The sequence below is a fragment of the Ictalurus furcatus genome, chromosome 16 (genome assembly GCF_023375685.1).
Source record: "Ictalurus furcatus strain D&B chromosome 16, Billie_1.0, whole genome shotgun sequence".
Taxonomy (NCBI): domain Eukaryota; kingdom Metazoa; phylum Chordata; class Actinopteri; order Siluriformes; family Ictaluridae; genus Ictalurus; species Ictalurus furcatus.
This window is the reverse complement of record NC_071270.1, coordinates 7633670-7654706: the sequence shown is the minus strand read 5'-3', so window position 1 is coordinate 7654706 and position 21037 is coordinate 7633670. Positions and strand designations below refer to the sequence as shown.

At 43.0% G+C, this 21037-nt stretch overlaps 1 protein-coding gene across 1 annotated transcript; it reads left to right on the top strand.

The window, feature by feature from the left end:
- Window positions 1-500: 500 nt before the first annotated feature.
- Window positions 501-20939, top strand: LOC128620145 (seizure 6-like protein). The gene is made up of 3 exons (XM_053644846.1): window positions 501-581; window positions 1041-1226; window positions 20223-20939. The coding sequence occupies exons 1-3, from the start codon at window positions 518-520 to the stop codon at window positions 20396-20398; spliced, it is 426 nt and encodes a 141-aa protein (XP_053500821.1). The 5' UTR covers window positions 501-517; the 3' UTR covers window positions 20399-20939.
- The last annotated feature ends 98 nt before the right edge of the window (window positions 20940-21037 follow it).

The window sequence follows — 21037 nt, the reverse complement described above, 5'->3', positions numbered from 1 at the left end:
GTCCCTCACACCACAGCATAATCTTCAATTACACTTTAATTCCCTGGGCTCTGTATGCATATGTGTTAACCCCCTGAGTTTGACATTTAAATAGTAGTTAATGTGTTGTGTGCATGCATAAGACTGGATTGCTGTAACACAACGCTGGCAACCAGATAATATTTACTCATAGAGGAAAGTGGAAGATTATATTGAGAGTTAATAATGACCTTTAGTTTCACTGTAAATGCCGGTGATTAATAACTTTGAAAAGCATTTATTGGTGCTTTAAAATGTATAAAATTGTTACAAAGAATTATTCCCAAATGACAAAGAATTATAATCAGAGTAAGGATTGTGCACTTAAATACAGAACTCTACAGAATACTTTTTTTTGTCATCATAGGTCAAAAGTGTTAACCTATCAGAAGGTGAGCAGCTGTCGATTAGAGGGGTAGATAAGGATGGCACTTTGCTGGTACTTGCCAATCAGACGCTGCTGGTGGAGGGTCAGGTGATCCGCAGCCCAACCAATACTATGTCAGTATTTTACCGCTCTTCACCTGAGGGTAGCATGGGCACATTCCAGCTTCATTACCAGTGTGAGTGAAAATTTAAATGTCCTGAAATGCTGTTCAACTTCAATTACCTCCTTTTAACTGCACTACTTCTATTTCCTCCTTTTAACTTTTATCTACCTTTTTTGCTGTGTAAACTGCATTATACTCACTTAAGATGTGTTATACTTATGCTGGAAGATTCATGTAGATTGAACACTGATACAAAGGAGTAAAATCCCTTTTAATCCCTTTTTTCTTGTTCCTGTTAAAAGATTTATAGTTTATAATACCAACTACTATATATTTGAACTTCCACTCAACTTTTAACAATATAAAATAATTTAAAAGCATTTTATCATATTAATTTATTATATATATATATATATATATATATATATATATATATATATATATATAATTTCTTTTATAAAATTAAAATGGGAACATGAGCTCTAATGTCCTTTTTCTGAAACACACAATATTCAAATTTTTCTTGGGTAGTGTTCCATCTGAGCTGCCCTTTGCCGCGACGGCCTCACTTTGGGGAGGTGTCAGTTTTGGATTTGCGCCCAGGAGGTACAGCACATTTCTCCTGCCACATGGGTTACCATCTGCAGGGTGCAATGTTGGTGACCTGCCTCAATGCCTCTCTGCCTGCCTGGAACCAGCGTGAACCCAGCTGTAGAGGTGAGAAAGAGCCTAAAATCCATACACAGACAAAAAAAAAGTTTTAGAAACCTTAATAACAGGATTTTTATTTGTCTAGTGCTTTTCTCAGACACAAGGGGAAAAAGTAGAACATTACTACTACTGCTACTACTCATAAACTACTTCTACTACTACTACTACAAAAGTGGTGCTTGAAAGTTTGTGAACCCTGTAGAATTTTCTACATATCTGCATAAATACCTAAAACATCATCAGATTTTCACACAAGTCCTAAAAGTAGACAAAGAAAATCCAATTAAACAAATGAGACAAAAATATTATACTTGGTCATGTATTTATTGAGGAAAATGATCCAATATTACATATCAGTGAGTGGCAAAAGTATGTGAACCTCTAAGATTAGCAGTTCATTCGAAGGTGAATTTAGAGTCAGCTGTTTTCAATCAGTTGGATGACAATCAGGTGTGAGCACCCTGTTTTATTCAAAGAACAGAGATCTATCAAAGTCTGATCCTCACAACATATGTTTGTGGAAGTGTATCCTGGCAGGAACAAAGGAGATTTCTGAGGATCTCAGAAAAAGTGTTGTTGATGCTCATCAGGCTGTAAAAGGTTACAAAACCATTTCTAAAGAGTTTGGACTCCACCAATCCACAGTCAGACAGATTCAGGACCATTCAAGACCATTGTTACCCTCCCCAGGAGTGGTTGACCAACAAAGATCACTCAAAAGAGCAAGTCGTCTAATAATCTACAAGGCACAAAGGAACCCAGGTTAACTTCTAAGCACCTAAAGGCCTCTCTCACATTGGATAATGTTAATGTTCATGAGTCCACTATCAGAATAACATTGCATGGCAGGGTTGCAAGGAGAAAGCCACTGATCTCCAAAAAGAACATTAATAATTTAATTCCTTAGATTTATATAGTGCTTTTCTAGGCACTCAAAGCACTTTACATTGTAATGGGGGGAAATCTCCTCAACCATCACCAGTGTGTAGCATCCACCTGGATGATGTGACAGTAACCATAGTGCACCAGAACGCCCACCACACACCAGCTATTGGTGGAGAGGGGAGGAAAGTGATGTAGCCAATTCAGGGATGGAGATTATTTGGGGGCCATGATAGATAAGGGCCAGTGGGGGAATTTTGCCAGTACACCGGGGTTATACCCCTACTTTTTATGAGACGTGTCCTTGGATTTTTAATGACCACAGAGAGTCAGGAGCTCAGTTTAATGTCTTATCCTAAAGACGGTGCTGTTTTTACAGTATGGTGTCCCCATCACTATACTGGGGCATTAGGACCCACACAGAACACAGGGTGAGCACCCCCCTTCTGGCCTTCCTAATACCACTTCCAGCAGCAACCTTAGTTTGCCCCAGGAGGTCTCACATCTAGGTACTGGCCAGGCTCAATCCTGCTTAGCTTCAGTGGGAAATCAGGCGAGAGCTGCAGGGTGATATGGCTCTCGTAAAATTGCTGCCTGTCTGCAGTTTGCTAACAATCACATGAACAAACCAGAAGGCTAGTGGGAAAATGTTTTGTGGACAGATAAGACTGAAATAGAACGTTTGGTTTAAATACGAAGCGTTAAGGAAAACATGACATTCCAGCATAAGAACCTTATCCCATCTGTGAAATATGGTGGCGGTAGTATCATTGAAAGTAGAGCCATAACTTTATGCAAAGGGATTCAACAGTCATTTGTAGTTTCACTCATGTACAGTAGGGGAAATAAGTATTGAATGCATCAACTTTTATTTCAGTAAATATATTTCCAATGAGGCTATTCACATGAAGTTTTCACCAGACATCAGTATTAACTCAAGAAATCCAGAAATATAAAGAATTCACAACATTAAAGTCCATAAATAAAGTAATCTGCAATAAAGTGGAATGACACAGGAAAAAAATATTGAACACACTAAGAAAAAGCAGTTCTCCAAGGTAAGGTAAGGCAAGGAACCAGCTGAAATCTGTAAGTAATTATACCTCCTATCTGTGCAAATTAATATCAGCTGGGTTAGTAAATTGATGGTCTATTAAAAAGGCTTTTTGTTACCAAAGTGTCACACAAGAACTTTGCAACCTTATTGTTGCAAAACTTATGATAAAGATGTGTTTCAAAACTACTGAATCTCCCAGTAAGCACCATTGGGGCCATTATCCGCAAGTAGAAGCAACATCACTCTGTCATCAGCCGGCCACGCACAGAAGCTCCTCGCAAGATTTCTGACCAGGGAGTCAGAAGAATAGTCAGAAGAGTAGCCCAAGAGCCAAGGACCACTTGCAAAGAGCTCCAGAAACACTTGGCAGTAGCAGGTACCATCGTCACAGAGAAAACAATAGGTAATGCACTCCACTGCTCATGCTCACCCCGCAAGACTCCATTATTAAAGAAAAGGCATGTTGAAGCTCATTTATCGTTTACTACAACTCATTAGGACAAGCCTATGAAATAGTGGGAGAGTGTAGTCTGGTCAGATGAGAGCAAAATTGAGGTTTTTGGCTGTCATACTACACACCATGTTTGGAGAAGAAATGGCACTACACATCACCCTAAAAATACTATACCAACAGTGAAGTTTGGAGGTGGATGCATCATGATGTGGGGCTGTTTTTCTTCACATGGTAGTGGCAGACTTCATATAATTGAAGGAATGATAATTGGAGCCCTTTACCGGGACATTCTGCTGCCATCCACCAGGATGATGAAGATGAGATGTCATGCTGGAAGGTCCACCCACAACAATCCAAAGCATACAACAAAGGAAACTCTCAATTGGTTTCAGTGAAAAAAAAATCAAGCCCAGTCAATCACCTGACTTGAATTCAATTGAACAAGATTTAAAGACAATATGTTTACAAAATGTGCCAAAATCACACGTAAATACTGCAGCCGATTAATTTCTTTATACAGGAAGCGTCTTGAAGGTGTCATTACAAACAAAGGCTTCTTCACTATGTATTAAATAAATTTCAGTTAGCGTGTTCAATACTTTTTTTCATGTGTCATTCCTCTTTATTACCCATAACATCATTTATGGATTTTAATGTTTGGATTTCTTTATATGTGTAGATTTATTGAGTTAATACCAAAGTCTGCTGAAAATTTCATGTGAATAACCTCATTGGAAATATATTTACTGAAAAAATTGACAGGTTCAAACTTATTTCCCCCACTGTATGTTTTGACCATGGACAACCATGGACTTCTCTGACTATAGGATGAACAAATGGGTGGCAGGGTGGCATTGCTGTCTCAATATGATGTGAGCCAAATTTGGTGATGATTGGACAAAATTTGGAGGAGGAGTAGCAAAAATGGCAGTGAGATGGGAGAATTTTAGGCATGTTATTGTAACTTTTGACCAGTTAGTAGTGCATTCATGAATTTTGTTGCATCGCCTCAAGGCATGGTCCTGAATATGCGTACCAAGATTTGTATCAGCATTCATGGTTGATGCTGAGATACAGTCTCACTTCCTGTTAGGTGGCTTATGACCATAAACATACTTTCAAATTAGGCCAAATAAAATTTGACCCAATGGTGGTGCTAGTGGCAGCATCATAAACATTTTACCGGACAGTTCTATGGGCTGCCTTAGACACCCTATCCAGAAGAAGAAGAAGAAGTAAAATAACGATAGGGTGCCTACGCACCCTATGTCAACAGGTTTGACTCAGTCCTCACCCCTGAGAGCTCTAAATGACAGTCTTGCAATCCTGATACTGAAGACAATACAGGAAACATCAGAGACACAGGTACCTCAACTACTCCCTTCCCCTCCACCAGCCCATTCATAATATCCGGCCAGGTGAGACAGGAGCTATCCAAACTCTGAATGAATAAATCTATGGGCCCAGACAACATTAACCCCAGGCTGCTCAAGGCGTGTGCCACACAGCTTGCAGGTGGATTTCAACACCTTTTCAATCTTTCACTAAGGCTGAAAAAGGTTCCACAACTTTGGAAGACCTCCTGCATTGTTCTGGTGCCCAGGAAGGGTTGTCCCAGTACTGTAAATGACTAAAGACCTGTGGTACTGACCTCACATGCCATGAAGACCTTCAAGAGACTGGTTCTGCAGCACCTGAAGCTGATTGTGAATAACTCGATCTGCTACAGTTTGCGTACCAGGCCCAAATCAGTGTGGATGACGCAATCATCTACCTGCTGCACAGGGCCTACTCACACCTGGAGAGGCTGGGAATCACATTGAGAGTCATTTTTTTTTTTTTACTTTTCCTGTGCATTTAACACCATCCGGGCTCCCATATTCAGTGAAGCTCTCAGCCATGCGGGTAGATCATGACATGGTGGCCTTGATCACTGACTATCTTACCAGCAGACCATACTATGTCCGACTGCAGTGCAGTCTGTCAGATATGGTGATGTGCAACACCGGCACACCTCAAGGAACTGTACTTTCACCTTTTCTATTCACCATCTATACCTCTGACTTTAGCTTCAACTTTGGAACATGCCACCTCCAGAAATTCTCTGATGACTCCTCGACCGTGGGCTACATCAGTGAGGACATGGAGGAGGAGTACAGCGGCATGGTAGAGAGCTTCATCAGATGATGAGGATAACCACCTTCAGCTCAACATCGGCAAGACCAAAGAGCTGATTGTGGACTTCTGCCAGAACAGAAAGCCCCCAACACCTATTACCATCCAGGTTGAGAAAATAGAGATGGTGGAATCGTACCAGTTCCTGGGAGTGCACATAAACAACAAACTGGACTGGCCAGAAAACACTGAAGCTCTCTACTGGAAGGGACAGAGCAGACTGTTTTTTCTAAGGAGGTTCAGGTCTTTTGATGTGAACAGCAAGCTACTGCAGATGTTCTATCAGTCTGTGGTAACCAGCACCCTGTTCTTTGCTGCGATGGGCTGGGGAGGTGAAATTAAGGCTGGGAAGGCTGACAGACTCAACAAGCTGGTGAAGAAGGCCAGTTCTGTTGTCGGTCAAAAACTGGACAATCTGGTGATTGTGGTGCAGAAGAGAATGAGAGACAAAATCAGGCCCAATCTGGGAAACCCCTCTAATCCACTGTATGTTGAGTTGCATCAGATGGAGAGCATCTTCAGCCACGGGCCCAAGCCCCCAGGTGCGAGACGGAACGTTTCACATGATCCTTTGTGCTGACTGCCATGAGACTGAACAACACCTAACCATCCCCTCCCTTGATTTTACCTTACTTTACTACACTACATATATGTTGCAATATTGTTGTAATATGGGTACTGTACTGTAATATTTATATTGTTTACTTATCACTATTTCATATTTATTGTCACTTTTTCACTTTTTATATGGTACAGCTGCTATATCTATATAGTATTGTGTATACAGTACATATGCGATATATACATGTGCTATATGTATAGTGTGACTGTGCCTTGTTATTTGTTGTTTATATTGTTCATATGTTCATATGTACATTATATAGTTTGCTCATATATATATATATATATATAAAATATAATTAGTATCTCACAAAAGTGAGTACACCCCTCACATTTTTGTAAATATTTGATTATATCTTTTCATGTGACAACACTGAAGAAATGACACTTTGCTACAATGTAAAGTAGTGAGTGTACAGCTTGTATAACAGTGTAAATTTGCTGTCCCCTCAAAATAACTCAACACACAGCCATTAATGTCTAAACCACTGGCAACAAAAGTGAGTACACCCCTAAGTGAAAATGTCCAAAATGGGCCCAATTAGCCATTTTCCCTCCCCGGTGTCATGTGTCTTGTTAGTGTTACAAGGTCTCAGGTGTGAATGGGGAGCAGGTGTGTTAAATTTGGTGTCATCGCTCTAAACTCCCTCATACTGGTCACTGGAAATTCAACATGGCACCTCATGGCAAAGAAAACTCTGAGGATCTGAAAAAAAGAATTGTTGCTCTACATAAAGATGGCCTAAGCTATAAGAAGATTGCCAAGACCCTGACACTGAGCTTCAGTACGGTGGCCATGACCATACAGCAGTTTAACAGGACAGGTTCCACTCAGAACAGGCCTCACCATTGTCAAGTTGAGTGCACATGCTCAGCGTCATATCCAGAGGATGTCTTTGGGAAATAGACGTATGAGTGCTGCCAGTATTGCTGCAGAGGTTGAAGGGGTACTGTGTACTATGTACTGTGACATACTGAAACAGAGCATGATCCCCTCCCTTTGGAGACTGGGCCGCAGGGCAGTATTCCAATATGATAACGACCAAAACACACCTCCAAGACGACCACTGCCTTGCTAAAGAAGCTGAGGGTGAAGGTGATGGACTGGCCAAGCTTGTCTCCAGACCTAAACCCTATTGAGCATCTGTGGGGCATCCTCAAATGGAAGGTGGAGGAGCACAAGGTCTCTAACATCCACCAGCTCCATGATGTCGTCATGGAGGAGTGGAAGAGGACTCCAGTGGCAACTTGTGAAGCTCTGGTGAACTCCATGCCCAAGAGGGTTAAGGCAGTGCTGGAAAATAATGGTGTCCACACAAAATATTGACACTATGGGCCCAATTTGGACATTTTCACTTAGGGGTGTACTCACTTTTGTTGCTAGCGGTTTAGACATTAATGGCTGTGTGTTGAGTTATTTTGAGGGGACAGCAAATTTACAAGGTCATACAAGCTGTACACTCACTACTTTACATTGTAGCAAAGTGTCATTTCTTCAGTGTTGTCACAGGAAAAGATATAATCAAATATTTACAAAAATGTGAGGGGTATACTCACTTTTGTGAGATACTGTATGTGTGTGTATATATATCTCTATTTTCTTCACCTGTCTTCACCATATTTCTCCATCTGGGGATTAATAAAGTATTATCTTAAAGCAGCTTTACAGAAAAATATAAATTTTGGATATAAATTTTTAATTTATAAATTTATCCCTAATGAGCAAGCCAAAGGTAGCGGTGGGTAACTTCCTAGTCCAAATTCAAATTTTATAATAATACCAAATTAAATTAATATTTGACACATTTTCTAAGGGTATGTCCATGCGTTTATTATTATTATTATTATTAAAACCTTTCGTAGACTCCAAAAGTAACCATGTACACATAACTAAGATAAAAAAGTTGCTACTCTTGATGTTTCTTATAATTATCATATCCAGCTATCCACAAAATATATATTTATATGTATATTTATATGTACTTTTATATATATTTCATAATTGAAAACTTTGTGCAATTTTAAGTGGTCTTCTGTCATCGTTTACAGAGCTTTACGCCGGGACTTTTAATTTGAAGTGTTGAAACACACCTGAGAAGCAAGATATCATTCTTTTCACCAGTTCAGTGGCTACACGATGTACAAGTCATCTGCACAGCCAGCATTATTTAGCTGGGGCTATTCACGTGGGAAAGGGGGAAGGAGCTTCTCTTCAGTACAGACTCTCATTGGATTTTGAAGACAGGACATAGAAGATCCTATTGGTTCAAATGAGGTGTCATTTGATAGGTCACAGCCCAGGGACCATTTTGAGATCTAGCGATTAGGTGTGTTCAGTCAGGCGTGAGGAGATGAGGAGAACAACTTGGTCTTCTGTGATAATTTGGAATTATGCAGAAGCAGTTCTTGTGGATTTATTGATGCAAAATGTGTTTTGGAATAAATATTTTTACATAATTGGATTGGTTGGACCTTTGCCAGTATAACAAGACAGTGTTTTTGTCAGGATGTTACGGATCATTGGACTGCTATGAGGCTTCAATGGTGAGTTGCCTCTGTTTGGTGTTTCTTTGTTTGTATGCTGGTGATCTGACAAATACATTGATTGTAGCTGCTGTTGTGATTGTATCTTTAAACTGGTTATATCACTCAAATCACAAGAATCTTAGCTTTCCAATAGTATGACTACATATGTACTACATACAGCTGTGTAAATGGCAAAGTTCTCCTAATAACCTTTCAAAAAAGTGTGTTAAAATTCTGCCGGTGGGCCACTGGAATGCTAGGAGCCCCCAGAAGGTAATCTCTCAGAAACCCAGCCCACCAGCGCTTTGTAGTAATGGAGTCAGTAAGGGACCGTATAAAAATTGCATGACCTGGGCAACTATGTGAAACTATAAAGATTCTATCAAGATTATAGTCATCTACTTCACAGAATATCTAACGTATTGCAGTGTTCGGATAGAGTACATTTTATTAATGATTATTATCTTCGCAACTACAGCAAAATGCTGTAAAATAGCAAGTGGTTTTCTTGCTAAAATTTTTTCTGCAAACAAATTGAAATGAAATCCAACAAATTGTATGATTCACACTATATTATACACCATTCTTCCTGTTAGAGACACAATTTGATTTTGAAAATAAGTTGTTTTGTTTGTCAGCCCACCGATCTCTAGATGGAGGATGTGGGCGTGAGCACAGACCCACCCACTTAAAATAAATAAATAAATAAATAAATAAACAAACCACAACCCCCACATCAGAAAAAAAAATCGACCCCATGCTGCAGCACCTAATTGAGACCAGTCTCCAGCAGCAGGCCATGATGTAGCAGCTCGTCCAAAACCTGCAGGTCACAACCCGGGAGCTTCTGTCCCAGAAAACAATGACTGCGGCTGCCACACCTCTCCCTGACCCTGGCACCTTCTTCCCCACCTGACCCCGGAGGACGACATCGAGGCCTACCTAGAGGCCATCGAACGGGTGACCCACCCAGAAGACTGGGGCTCTGAAGAGTGACCACGCATCCTCGGCCTGCTGTTATCACGCCAGTGTACTACACCCTCTCTCCGAACAAAGCAGCAGACTACGGGAAAGTAGAGATCCTGACATGGTGTGGGCGAACCCTCTACCAGGCAGTGGCGGAGTTCCACCGATGGAGCTACAGGCCTGGAGCCAAGCCACACGGACAGATGGATGCCCTCCTGTGCATCACCAAGTGGTCAGTTGGATGAGAACTCTGGATGGATCAGTTCCTGAGAACTCTACCACCCACAGAATGCCAGGCCATGGGGATGCAGGCTCCCGGAATGCCCAAGGAACTAATAACCGCCCTGGAACGTGCCTTGACCACCCTGGAGCTCGGCAGGGACGGACAGCGAACCCTTAGCCCACCTAGAAGGGCCCCCCACACCAGCCCAAATGCCAGCTCTACACCGAGGAGGGAGAGGACAACCGAAGTCACCCCGCCTACGGGACACCCAGGGAAGAGCCCATGCTGATAGGGCCAGACCGGGGAAGCCGAAGAAGGCCCAGAAACCCTGGCTGGCAGGGCGTGCCCTCCACACGCTGGACCTGCCAAAAGCACCCCAGCGAGCGAAGCAAACATGAGGCCTACATGGCTCAAGGCGAGGAGGACACCATGGCAGAAGGTGAGCCGCACACACATCCTAACCCAATGTCATCTGTGTTCCAACAGGTGAACCGGCAGGGGAACTTTGGTTGGGAGAAGAAGGAGAACGACCGTCTGAAGCATTGCTGGGCCCAAGTGCGGCAGATCAAAGGGGTCGACCGGAGTCTACTTTCTAGTCAGGGGAGGCCTGCTTTACCACCAGACCAGCCTCAGAGGGGAAATTGTGGACCTTTTGGTAGTCCCCAAAACAAGATCCCAAACACTGATGCACCTGGCCCATGCCCTTCCACTCGGGGGCCACCTGGGGGCATGAAACACCCTGGAAAAGCTGACGGACCGCTTTGTCTGTCTAGGGATGGACGCAGAGGTCCAGGGATTCTGCCAACAATGCCCCCAGTGCCAACGCACGGCCCCGAGGAAGCCCCCGCTGGCACCCCTTATCCCGCTTCCCATCATAGGTGTCCCCTTCAAGATGATTGGCATGGACCTCATCAGGCCGCTCCCAAAATCCGCCCAGGGCCATAAATAAATACTAGTCATCGTGGACTACGCCACCAGGTACCCCAAGGCGGTGACTCTACATAAAGCCACCTCCCGAAACATCGCTAAAGAACTGGTGCTCCTGTTCAGCCATGTGGGGATCCCAAATGACATATTGACAGACCAAGGTACCCCTTTTATGTCGAAACTAATGTCTGATCTGTGTCGGCTGTTGCAGGTAAAACACCTGAAGGCATCTGTGTACCACCCACAAACTGATGGGCTCGTCAAAAGGTTTAACCAAACTCTGAAGTGGATGCTGCACCAGGTGGTAGACGATGAAGGGAGAAACTGCGACCTAATCTTGCCCTACATCCTCTTTGCCATCTGGGAGTGCCCCCAAGCATCCATGGGCTTCACACCCTTCGAGCTCCTCTTCGGACGACAACCTCGAGGACGTGGCATGAGAAGTGTGGGAAGAACAGCTCTCCCCATTCCGCTCGGTCATTGACTTCGTACAGCAGATGCAGGAGAAGATCGACCGAGTGGCCCTGATCGTCCAGGAACATATGAGAGCCACCCAGGGGGAACAGAAAAGAGTGTACAAACACACAGCTCAACCACGGGAGTTCCTGCCTGCAATCGGGTATTCCTGCTAGTGCCAAAGAGCTCCTGTAAGTTCCTAGCTTGGTGGCAAGGCCCATATACAGTCCTTGAGAGGAAGGACGCCGTGAACTAGTGGAGACCAAAATGAATCGCGTAAGCCTGCTGAAGAAGTGGGTGGAGCCAGTCCCCATATTGTCTGCGTCCGCTGCCCGAGACACAGAACACAACGAGGGCGCCTTGGTCAAGTGCCTCATCCCCACACAAAGACAGGAGCTAATGGAGTTGGTGGGCCAGTTCACCGATGTCTTTTCTACCTCCCCAGGGATGACACAGCTGGTCCACCATGAGATTAAGACCCATCCGGGAGTGGTGGTAAGACAGCGGCCCTATCGGTTCACGGAGGCCCGCCCCAAGGCTATCAAGGAGGAGGTCGGCTGGATGCTACAGGACAACATCATAGAGGAGTCCAACAGCCCCTGGTCCAGTCCCATCGTGGTCATGCTGAAGCCCAACAGAAGTATGCGCCGCTGCAACGACTTCCGGAAGCTGAACCAGGTTCTCACAGTTTGACAGCTATCCCCTCCCCCGAGTGGATGACCTAGTGGAGTGATTGGGGAGGGCCCGGTTCATATCCACACTGAACCTGACAAAAGGTTACTGGCAAGTAGCGCTGGCCCCAGAGGCAAGACCGAAGACAGCCTTCATCATGGCAAACGGCCACTGGCAATGCCGAGTTCTCCCCTTCGGGCTACACGGAGCGCCCGCAACATTCCAGCAGCTGAGGGAAGAGGTCCTGCGACCCCATCGTACATTCGCAGCCGCCTACCTGGACGATGTGGTCATCCACTCCTGCACTTGGTCGGATCACCTATTGCACCTGGGGGATGTCCTGAAGGAGCTCCGGAAGGCCGGGATGACAGTCAACCCCAAAAAGTGCCACCTGGGGCTGACTGAGGCACAGTACCTACGTTACCGTATTGGCCGGGGCCTACTAAAACCACAGACGAAGAAAATTGAGGCAGTTAAAGACTACCCCCGGCCTACGTCAAAGAAACAGGTACGTGCCTTCTTGGGGTTGGCGGGGTATTACCACAGGTTCGTGCCTAATTTCTCCTCTGTAGCCTCCCCCCTGTCAGATCTCACAAAAAGGGCCAGCTGTACCAGGTGAAATGGTCTGCAGAGGTGGAGCGGGCATTCTGAGCCCTGAAAGAGGCTCTCATCAGCACCCCAGTACTGTGTAACCCGGACTTCACCCTTCCATTCCCAGTATACACTGATGCATCCGAGACCGGGCTGGGCACTGTCCTCTCGCAGACCTTCAACGGAGAAGAACACTCACTCCTTTACATCAGCAGGAAGCTGTCCCCAGCTGTGAGGAGATATGCTGAGAAAGAGGCCCTGGCGATAAAGTGGGCCATCAAGGAGCTGCTCTATGACCTGGCCGGTCGGCACTTCATTCTGGTGATGGACCACACTCCACTCCACTTTCAGGTCCAGCACCAGGCGGGAGCCCAACATGGGAACGCAGATGGCTTCTCACAACGTGATGCACTGTGGGCCCAACACACAGCGGCAGTAGGCTCAGAGCTGAGGAGGGTACTGTGGCGACAGGCCGGCGGCTGGCCAACAAATTGTATGATTCGAATCCAACAAATTGTATGATTCGCACTATATTATACACCATTCTTCCTGTTAGAGACACAGTTTGATTTTGAAAATAAGTTGTTTTGTTTTTGTTAAAATTAAAATTCAATAACTTTTTGATTGTAGGAGTTACACATGTAAAACCAAATGTACTATGATACCTAATGATCAACTAAAGCAAATAGATTTAAAGATTTTTTTTTTAAAGAAATGTGTTTACATGTGTAACTCCTGCAGTTGAAATGTTATTGACTATGTGGCTACAGGCCAGCGGCTGGCCCACAAAAGGGAAAGAGCACTCCTCCTGCGATTGCCACTATGGTGCTGAAGTGACACCTCTGCTTCAGCACCACCAATGATTTGGACAGCTGGGGAGCACGTGGCTGTGGGGCGGGGCCGCCGACACACACACGGCTGACGGCTGATGATCAGCGCGGCCACTCTCCACCATCCAGCAGCTGACGGGAGAGTATAAAAGGGCCATCCTCCACTAGCAAAGGGAGAGAGGGCCCCCAAGGTATGCATGATGATTTGTTTTGTGTGTCTTGCAGAGGATTCGGACGGAATGGAGGATTTCGCCCATGGCTGCACCCGCGGCACTGTCTGACTGCAGAACGGGATCTCAGCCACTCGGAAAGCCCCCAGCACGGCCCCGGCAGCCCCGTGGATGACACCGGCGCCCGAGCACTTCACCCCACTGCAACTCCTTTGCACCCCACACCCTCATGGAATTTAAATAAACTCAGCACGTTTGCCCCAGAAACGGCCTCTTGTGCGTCTGTGCTCAGCCCACCGCTGTCTAGGCTCACTACAACTATTAATAATTTTTACTTTTAAAAAATAATAGATGACTATAATCTTGGTAGAATCTTACACAGTTTCCCAGGTCATGCAATTTTTAGATGGGCCCTGTGTTTCTCTGGCTTTCTAATTAGGGATAAATTCATACATTTAAAGTCTATATCCTGAATTTATTTATTTCTGTAAAGCTGCTTTGGGACAATGTCCATTGTTAAAAGTGCTATACAAATAAAACCAAATTGAATTTAATTGAACTGAATAAAAAGGAAATGACAGCACAAAATTATTGAGGAAAAAAATGTATAAGTAGGAACTAAATAATAATAAAGGTAAATGACATAACTAATAAAGCAAAGAGAGTCACAACAGAGACACAAGGAAAGAAAGACATAACTTCATTATGTTATATATTATAAATGTAATTATATTATATTTAAATTTGTATTTTTGTGAGTGCAGGCTTGCAAGGATGCTGAACTGAATGACAAAAATGACTGTAAAACTGTAAAAATTTGGAGATTTATGAGAACACAGGCTGGAGTTCTGGTCTGCTTTGCACTGGACATTGAGTCTCTCTGAGGTCCTGCATCTTCATCTGGATGGAGCTGTAGTGTACCTAGAACATAAGCTCTTGGTGAAGTTGTGATCTCATAGTGTATTCTGAAAATCCAAGTAGGAGCTGTGAATTGATACAATTATTCAGAATATCAGAAGGTTGGAGAGACAGCTAATTTCAGTGTTGAAAGGGAGACAAAACCTGATTTCTGCAAAAGGTCTATATGTTAGAGTGCATATTCTAAGAAGACAAAAGGACTGATGAAATCATTTTGAGGAGAAGGGGGAGTAGACTTGGCCACCATTGTTTAAAGAAGCTGCGATCCTAAAGGAGGTGAAAAAGAAGGGCTGTTGTCCATGAGGGAGACTGATTGGTAGCATCTGTGTGTGTGTATGAGAGAGAGAGAGAGAGAAAGAAAGAGAAAGACAGAGAGCATGTTGGTGATGCTTCAGAGAAAAATAGAATCTGCAGTGCTTCAGAAAGTGATAGCATCTATGATGCTTCAGAAGTAGAGAGAAAGCAACTGAGTTGCTTGAGAGGGAAAGAGAGTACATTTGTGGTATTTCAGAGAGACGGAGCGATGCTATATTGAGAGAGACAGAGTGCCTGTACTGTAGGTGCAACATTTCAGCTCTCAGTAGTAGGTGTCAGTACTGAAATATGTAGAAATATAGTTAGAACTCTGTTAAGATAGGGAAGCGAGTAGGGCTGTGATGGTGGCAATTTTTTTACCACCATGGTGGTTAATGACCAAACCACCTCAGTGAGCGATATAATATAATATAAAATTAATAAAATAATAAAATAATAATAATAATAATAAATAATAATAATAAAAAAGTAATAAAATTAATTTCATATGTCTTAAACTTTAAAGCTCTCTCAAATGATGATAAATAAAAACTTATTTATCATTAAACAAATAATCGAACTATTATTTGTTTTGAGCTGACCCCAGATAAATGTTATCTACGGAAATTAGACAAACATACACTGCAATTATAAACTAATGCCATGGTCTCTGGAAAGAGGTTTGGTAAACTTATATTTATGTTCCACACTGTCGGGTGATTATTTGGTGACAGAGATGTCTTCCACTGGTGATGCGGATTGCATGCAGTAGGAAAGATGCAGTTATGTTCCAATAGTCATTGTCACACTGTGCTGGAGAATACTGAACTCCTATTGCACCAGGGAGGTCCTAAGAGACTGGACCATGCAGTTGGGTCAGATGAAGTCATCACAGGGTCCTTTGCAGGCTGGGTTGTGTCACTGAGGAGCTGTGTGGGTCAGGCAATATCTGCCTATGCGGGGATCCTTACAGTCTCGAACACGCAGCTGAAGTAGTTATCAGGGTCGGGCATTGACTGCCAAAACAAAAGGTCCTTAAAATCTGGAACACACAGCTGAAGGTACCTTGAAGGGAAGGTATTGCTCGCGAAAGCTTAACCTTAATCATACCATTGCCTCTCCCCTTGTCAGGTTAGAGATTCAGGATGGTTGTTTCTGTTAATGTCTTCGACCACACTGTCCAAAGACCAAGTATTGAGTGCATAAATTGACATACTTTTCAGAAGGTCGACATTTCTGTATTATAAATTCTTTATTCTAATATTTTGAGATACTAAATTTTTTTATTTCCATGAGCTGTAAGCTGTAATCATCAAGATTAAAACAAAAAAAGGCTTGAAATATTTCACTTTATGTTTAATAAATCTAAAATATATAAAAGTTCCACTTTTTGAATTAAATTATTGAAAATCATGAAGTTTTCCACGATATTAAATTTTTTTTTAGATGCACCTTTATACAGTTGCAATCAAATGTATTAATCCCCCATGGCAAATCAGGTTTATTGTCAAAATTTACAGACTTTAAGCGGTTTGTATCACATTCCGAGATGTAAGGGAGTTGAATACAGAAGCAGGTGCAGGTAAACACGTTTATATTTAAAGGAGACAGGCAGATAAATCCAAATCTTGAAACAGAGTCGTAGTCAAAAACAGGCAATGGGTCAGGCGATCGGCAAACAGGCATAAATGGGGCAAAGCAGGAATCTTAGTCGCAGTCACAGAAAACAAGGTCCAAACACAACACAAGAAACATGAAGCTATGACAGGGAACTGGGAAGGGAAAACACCAGAGTGGCCCAAGTGAACTAATCTAAAATTTAAACTAACTAAATCTATCAAGGTACGTAACATTCACTATCTAACTATTTTAACTATAATACTCCGCGAGGTGTACAGGGAAGCGAGCGGTATATATCCCGAACATAATCAGCGTTAAGTGCTGGCAGCTGAAAACAATCAAGACACACCCCCGAACAACAACCAATAACAGAACAGGGAGGAGACAGAACAGAAACAAAGCAAATGCACGTGTCCATAGTAAACATTGTCACGGTTGTCAACATTCAAAGAGCGGTGCTCGCGCACCTTGTTCGTGCACGCACGTGCCCTCCAGCTCGCACGCTGCCTAAAGGGGAAACCGTGACAGTTTGCAATTAACAAAACAAACCTGTCACGATTCGTGACAGAGCAGAGATAGGACGGATGCAAGTGCAGTATGAACGGTTGTTTATTAGAAAGAGAGACAGGCAGACAAATCCAAAACGTGATCCAAAACGTAATCCAAAAACATGCAAGAGGTCAGGCGATTGGCAAACAGGCATACATGGGGCAAGGCAGGAATCTAGGTTGATAAACAAAACAAGAAACGAACTATGACGAGGGACTGGAAGCGGATAATCCAGCGCGAACTAACTTTAAACATGGGCTATGACTACGATACGAACTAAACTAACGCTAAGGTATTATTATTAATCTTCCGCCCCGAGTGCTGGGAGGCGCGCGGTATATATGCGGACATAATCAGCGTCTAAACTGCTTGCAGCTGAGAGCAATACAGACCCACGTGAAATCCCAGCCAATGACAGAATAGGGAGGAGACATGACAGAAACATAAACAAAACACACGTGTCCAGATGTCATTACGGTCAACAACGGAAAAGCAGGTGCTCGCGCATTCGCGCTTAGAGCACGCTGCTTAAAGGGGGAATCGTGACATCCTGGGGGCGGGGGCAGGGGGAATAGACTCAATTTTGCTGCTACTCACTTCCGGTGTAAAATTTTAGCGGTGCAAATTTTTTTTTTTTTACAAACTGCAGTTTTGTCATCATTCCACACAAGAGACATGATCTTTACACACAGCATGAAATCAATGTATTTTCCCACCTTCTTTTGATTGACAGGATATAATCGGCCCTGATCATCGGATGTTTTTTAACTACTGGCCGATAGCCGATAGCAGGAAAAATATCCTTTATCGGCACTGAAAAAGAAACGACCCTTTTTCAGAAGACTGTCTTTTAAAGATAATTTGATAAAATCCAAAAAATCTTTACATATCTTCATTGGAAACAATTATTGCACATGCACCTATGGAACAGTCCTTAAGACACTAACAGTTTACAGGTGGTAGGCAATTAAGGCCACAGTTACAATAACTTAGGTCACTAAAGAGACCTTTCTACTGACTCTGAAAAACACCAGAAGAAAGATGCCTTGGGTGCTTGCTCACCTGTGTGTACATGCCATAGGCCTGCTGCAGGGAGGCATGAGTACCGGAGATGTGGCCAGCACAATAAACTGCAATGTCTGTAATGTAAGACACCAAAGACAGTGCTACAGGGAGGCAGGAAGGACAGCTGATCATCCGTGGAAAATTACATGTAACCATGTGTCCCCCCAGACATGATCGAGAACTTGCAAATGGTGGAAGAGTGGAGTAACATCTCACAGCATGAACTGACAAATCTGGCGCAGTCCATGAAGATGAGCTTAAAGCAGCCCGTGGCCACATCAGATACTAACTGTTACTTTTGATATTGACCAGCCCCCCCCCTTTTGTTCAGGGACTCATTATTCCATTTTTGATCGTCAAATGTCTGTGAAACTTGTTTAGTTTATGTCTCAGTTGTTGAATGTTTTTATGTTAATACAAATATTTACATGTTAAGAAATTTGCTGGAAACAAAAGCGTTTGAATGTGAGAGGATTTTTTTTTTTTTTTTTTTTTGCTGAGTATATCCAACACCAATATGTGCAACTTCTGTCAGCCCTGTTGCTAGTCTAGTCTGATCTTTGAGATTGCACTATCAAAATCATGTAGACAAAAAATCAACAGGAAAAAAATATCAGTTGGCAGGGGGTACTGTTCACAAGCTGAATACAGAAAAATGTCAACCAATGAAATGACTAAACTCAACCATTGTTGTGGAAGAAATAATCATGCTCCTAGGGTTTGTAAATATACTGTAGAAAAATTCCACAAGCGTGGAAAAATAGGGCATTTGAAAAGTTAGCAAAACAGATGACAGTGAGAAAGCTAGTGTTAAGGAGGCAAAACAAGCCGCAGAGGGAGGGAGAAGCAGTAAAGGTAGGCAAATTATCTTCAGGATGAAGAAGGCAATGCTGAGGTCTTCACAATGTTCAGTCTAGACACAACAATGCCCAGAGTCCCCTCATTATTGCAACTCAAATTAGTCTGATTTTGCATGTTTATCATAAATGTGATTGCTTGGCCTCTACTTCACTTCTTATGTTCGTCTTATGATAAACATGCAGACACAAACTTCTTTGAGTTGCAGTAATGAGGGAAATGTGGCGTAAATTCTAAAACCAATATCTCTGCCTTCATCTTGTTGTTGGCCTCCTCAGGATATCACAGTGTCTGTGATCCTTCAGAAATAGAATGATTCAGAGAGAGATAAGGGGGGTAGACAGGAATAGCTGCAACCCTTGACAGATGGGAAGGGCTGCGAACTTTGAGAGACAGAGTGGCTGAGAGTTTTAGAGATACAGGGGCTGCTAACCTTCAATGTTTTCAATGTTTTTTTCTTTTCTTTAAAATCTTAGTTGACATTTAAACTAATATTAATATGCTGAACATGGACATTGCCACTTCAAAATAGTGGCACCTATGCTGTCTCACAGTGGTCAGTCTGGCGATGTCATATTGCTGATGCATATTGATAGCTGCCTAGTGTTGTTTACCATTTAACAGTATCGATGTATCGATAGTATTGACAGTATCAACAAAAAGATGCACTGTGGTTGAGATTTAACAGTGAAGGGTAAACAGGGTTAAAAAGGCAATTTTAGCCATGCAGACTGGCATAAGATGTGCATTTGTTGTGATGCCCTTAGTGAAAGCGCTCATACCACAAAGTCCTATCCAAGTCTGGTTTATATATCAATCTCTCCTTCACTAACCATAACAACTCTATCATAGTGATCATGAAATTTGAAACAGGAAGTAACATGACAAGTTGAACCAATCCATGTTGCTCAGCATGCAGCACAGAGAACAGATAACTTTCACACCTGATGTGGACTGCACTATGGTTTAGTGGAAGTGAGCCCCTGACAGTGGTTCGCTGGATCACTCCTGGGCTTGAAAACAGCTTTCATACGTAACACCCTATAAGTTTCTGTGAAAAGGTGCATTTTAATATTAGCTTTGGCAGATATGAGGTCCACATATTTTGCGGAGATGAAATAAAAATACATAAATATCTCCCTATCCAGCTCTCTGTGGTGGTACAGTAAAAAACGTCACTGTAGGCAGAGTGCTGTCACCATCACCTCACCTGAGTCCCAACAGCACTCTTGACCACAGCTGCTCCTGGTCCCTAGAGGCTCCCAGTGGCCAGCGACTACATCTCCATCTGGAGAGGATGGTCCTAGGACCAACAGACCGGTGAGTGTGTACCTGTTTCCATATACTTGCTATAGATAATATTTACATATCCTCTAGAAAGTATTCACCCTCTAGTAATTATCTCTGCGTTTACTCAGTTGCAGCATCAGATTTAAGTAGAAGAGAGTGGGACTTTTTCTGCTCCTTTTGAAGTGGCTCTGAAATCTGAACACTGTCCTCAATTAAGGCTTTGAGTTCTCTCCGATATGTCTCTTTGAGCTTTGCACATTTAATTTTGATTTTGCCATTTTTTCCCATTCCCCAATGCAATTGTCTCCAACTCTACCAAATTTGTTGAAGGATGTTCGTGGAATGCTTAGTTTTTGCCCTGTGCTTTGGGACATTGTCCTGTTGGAACATCCATTTTCACCATAGACATAGATTTCTGGCTGAATGGAACCGGTTCTACTCAACAATTTGCTTGTATTTGGCTCCATCCCTGTTGACCTTGATGGCAAAAAGATTTCCAGTTGCTGCTGGTGAAAGGCAACACCACAGCATGATGCTACCACCACCATGCTTGATGGTAGGAATGGTATTACCTGGGCTTTGGGCTATATTTAGTCTGTGCCAAATGCTTGTTTTTTTTAGACAAAGTGTCTCAAAATCTTTTTCCAAAAGCTCTCAGATTTTGTTACGTGAC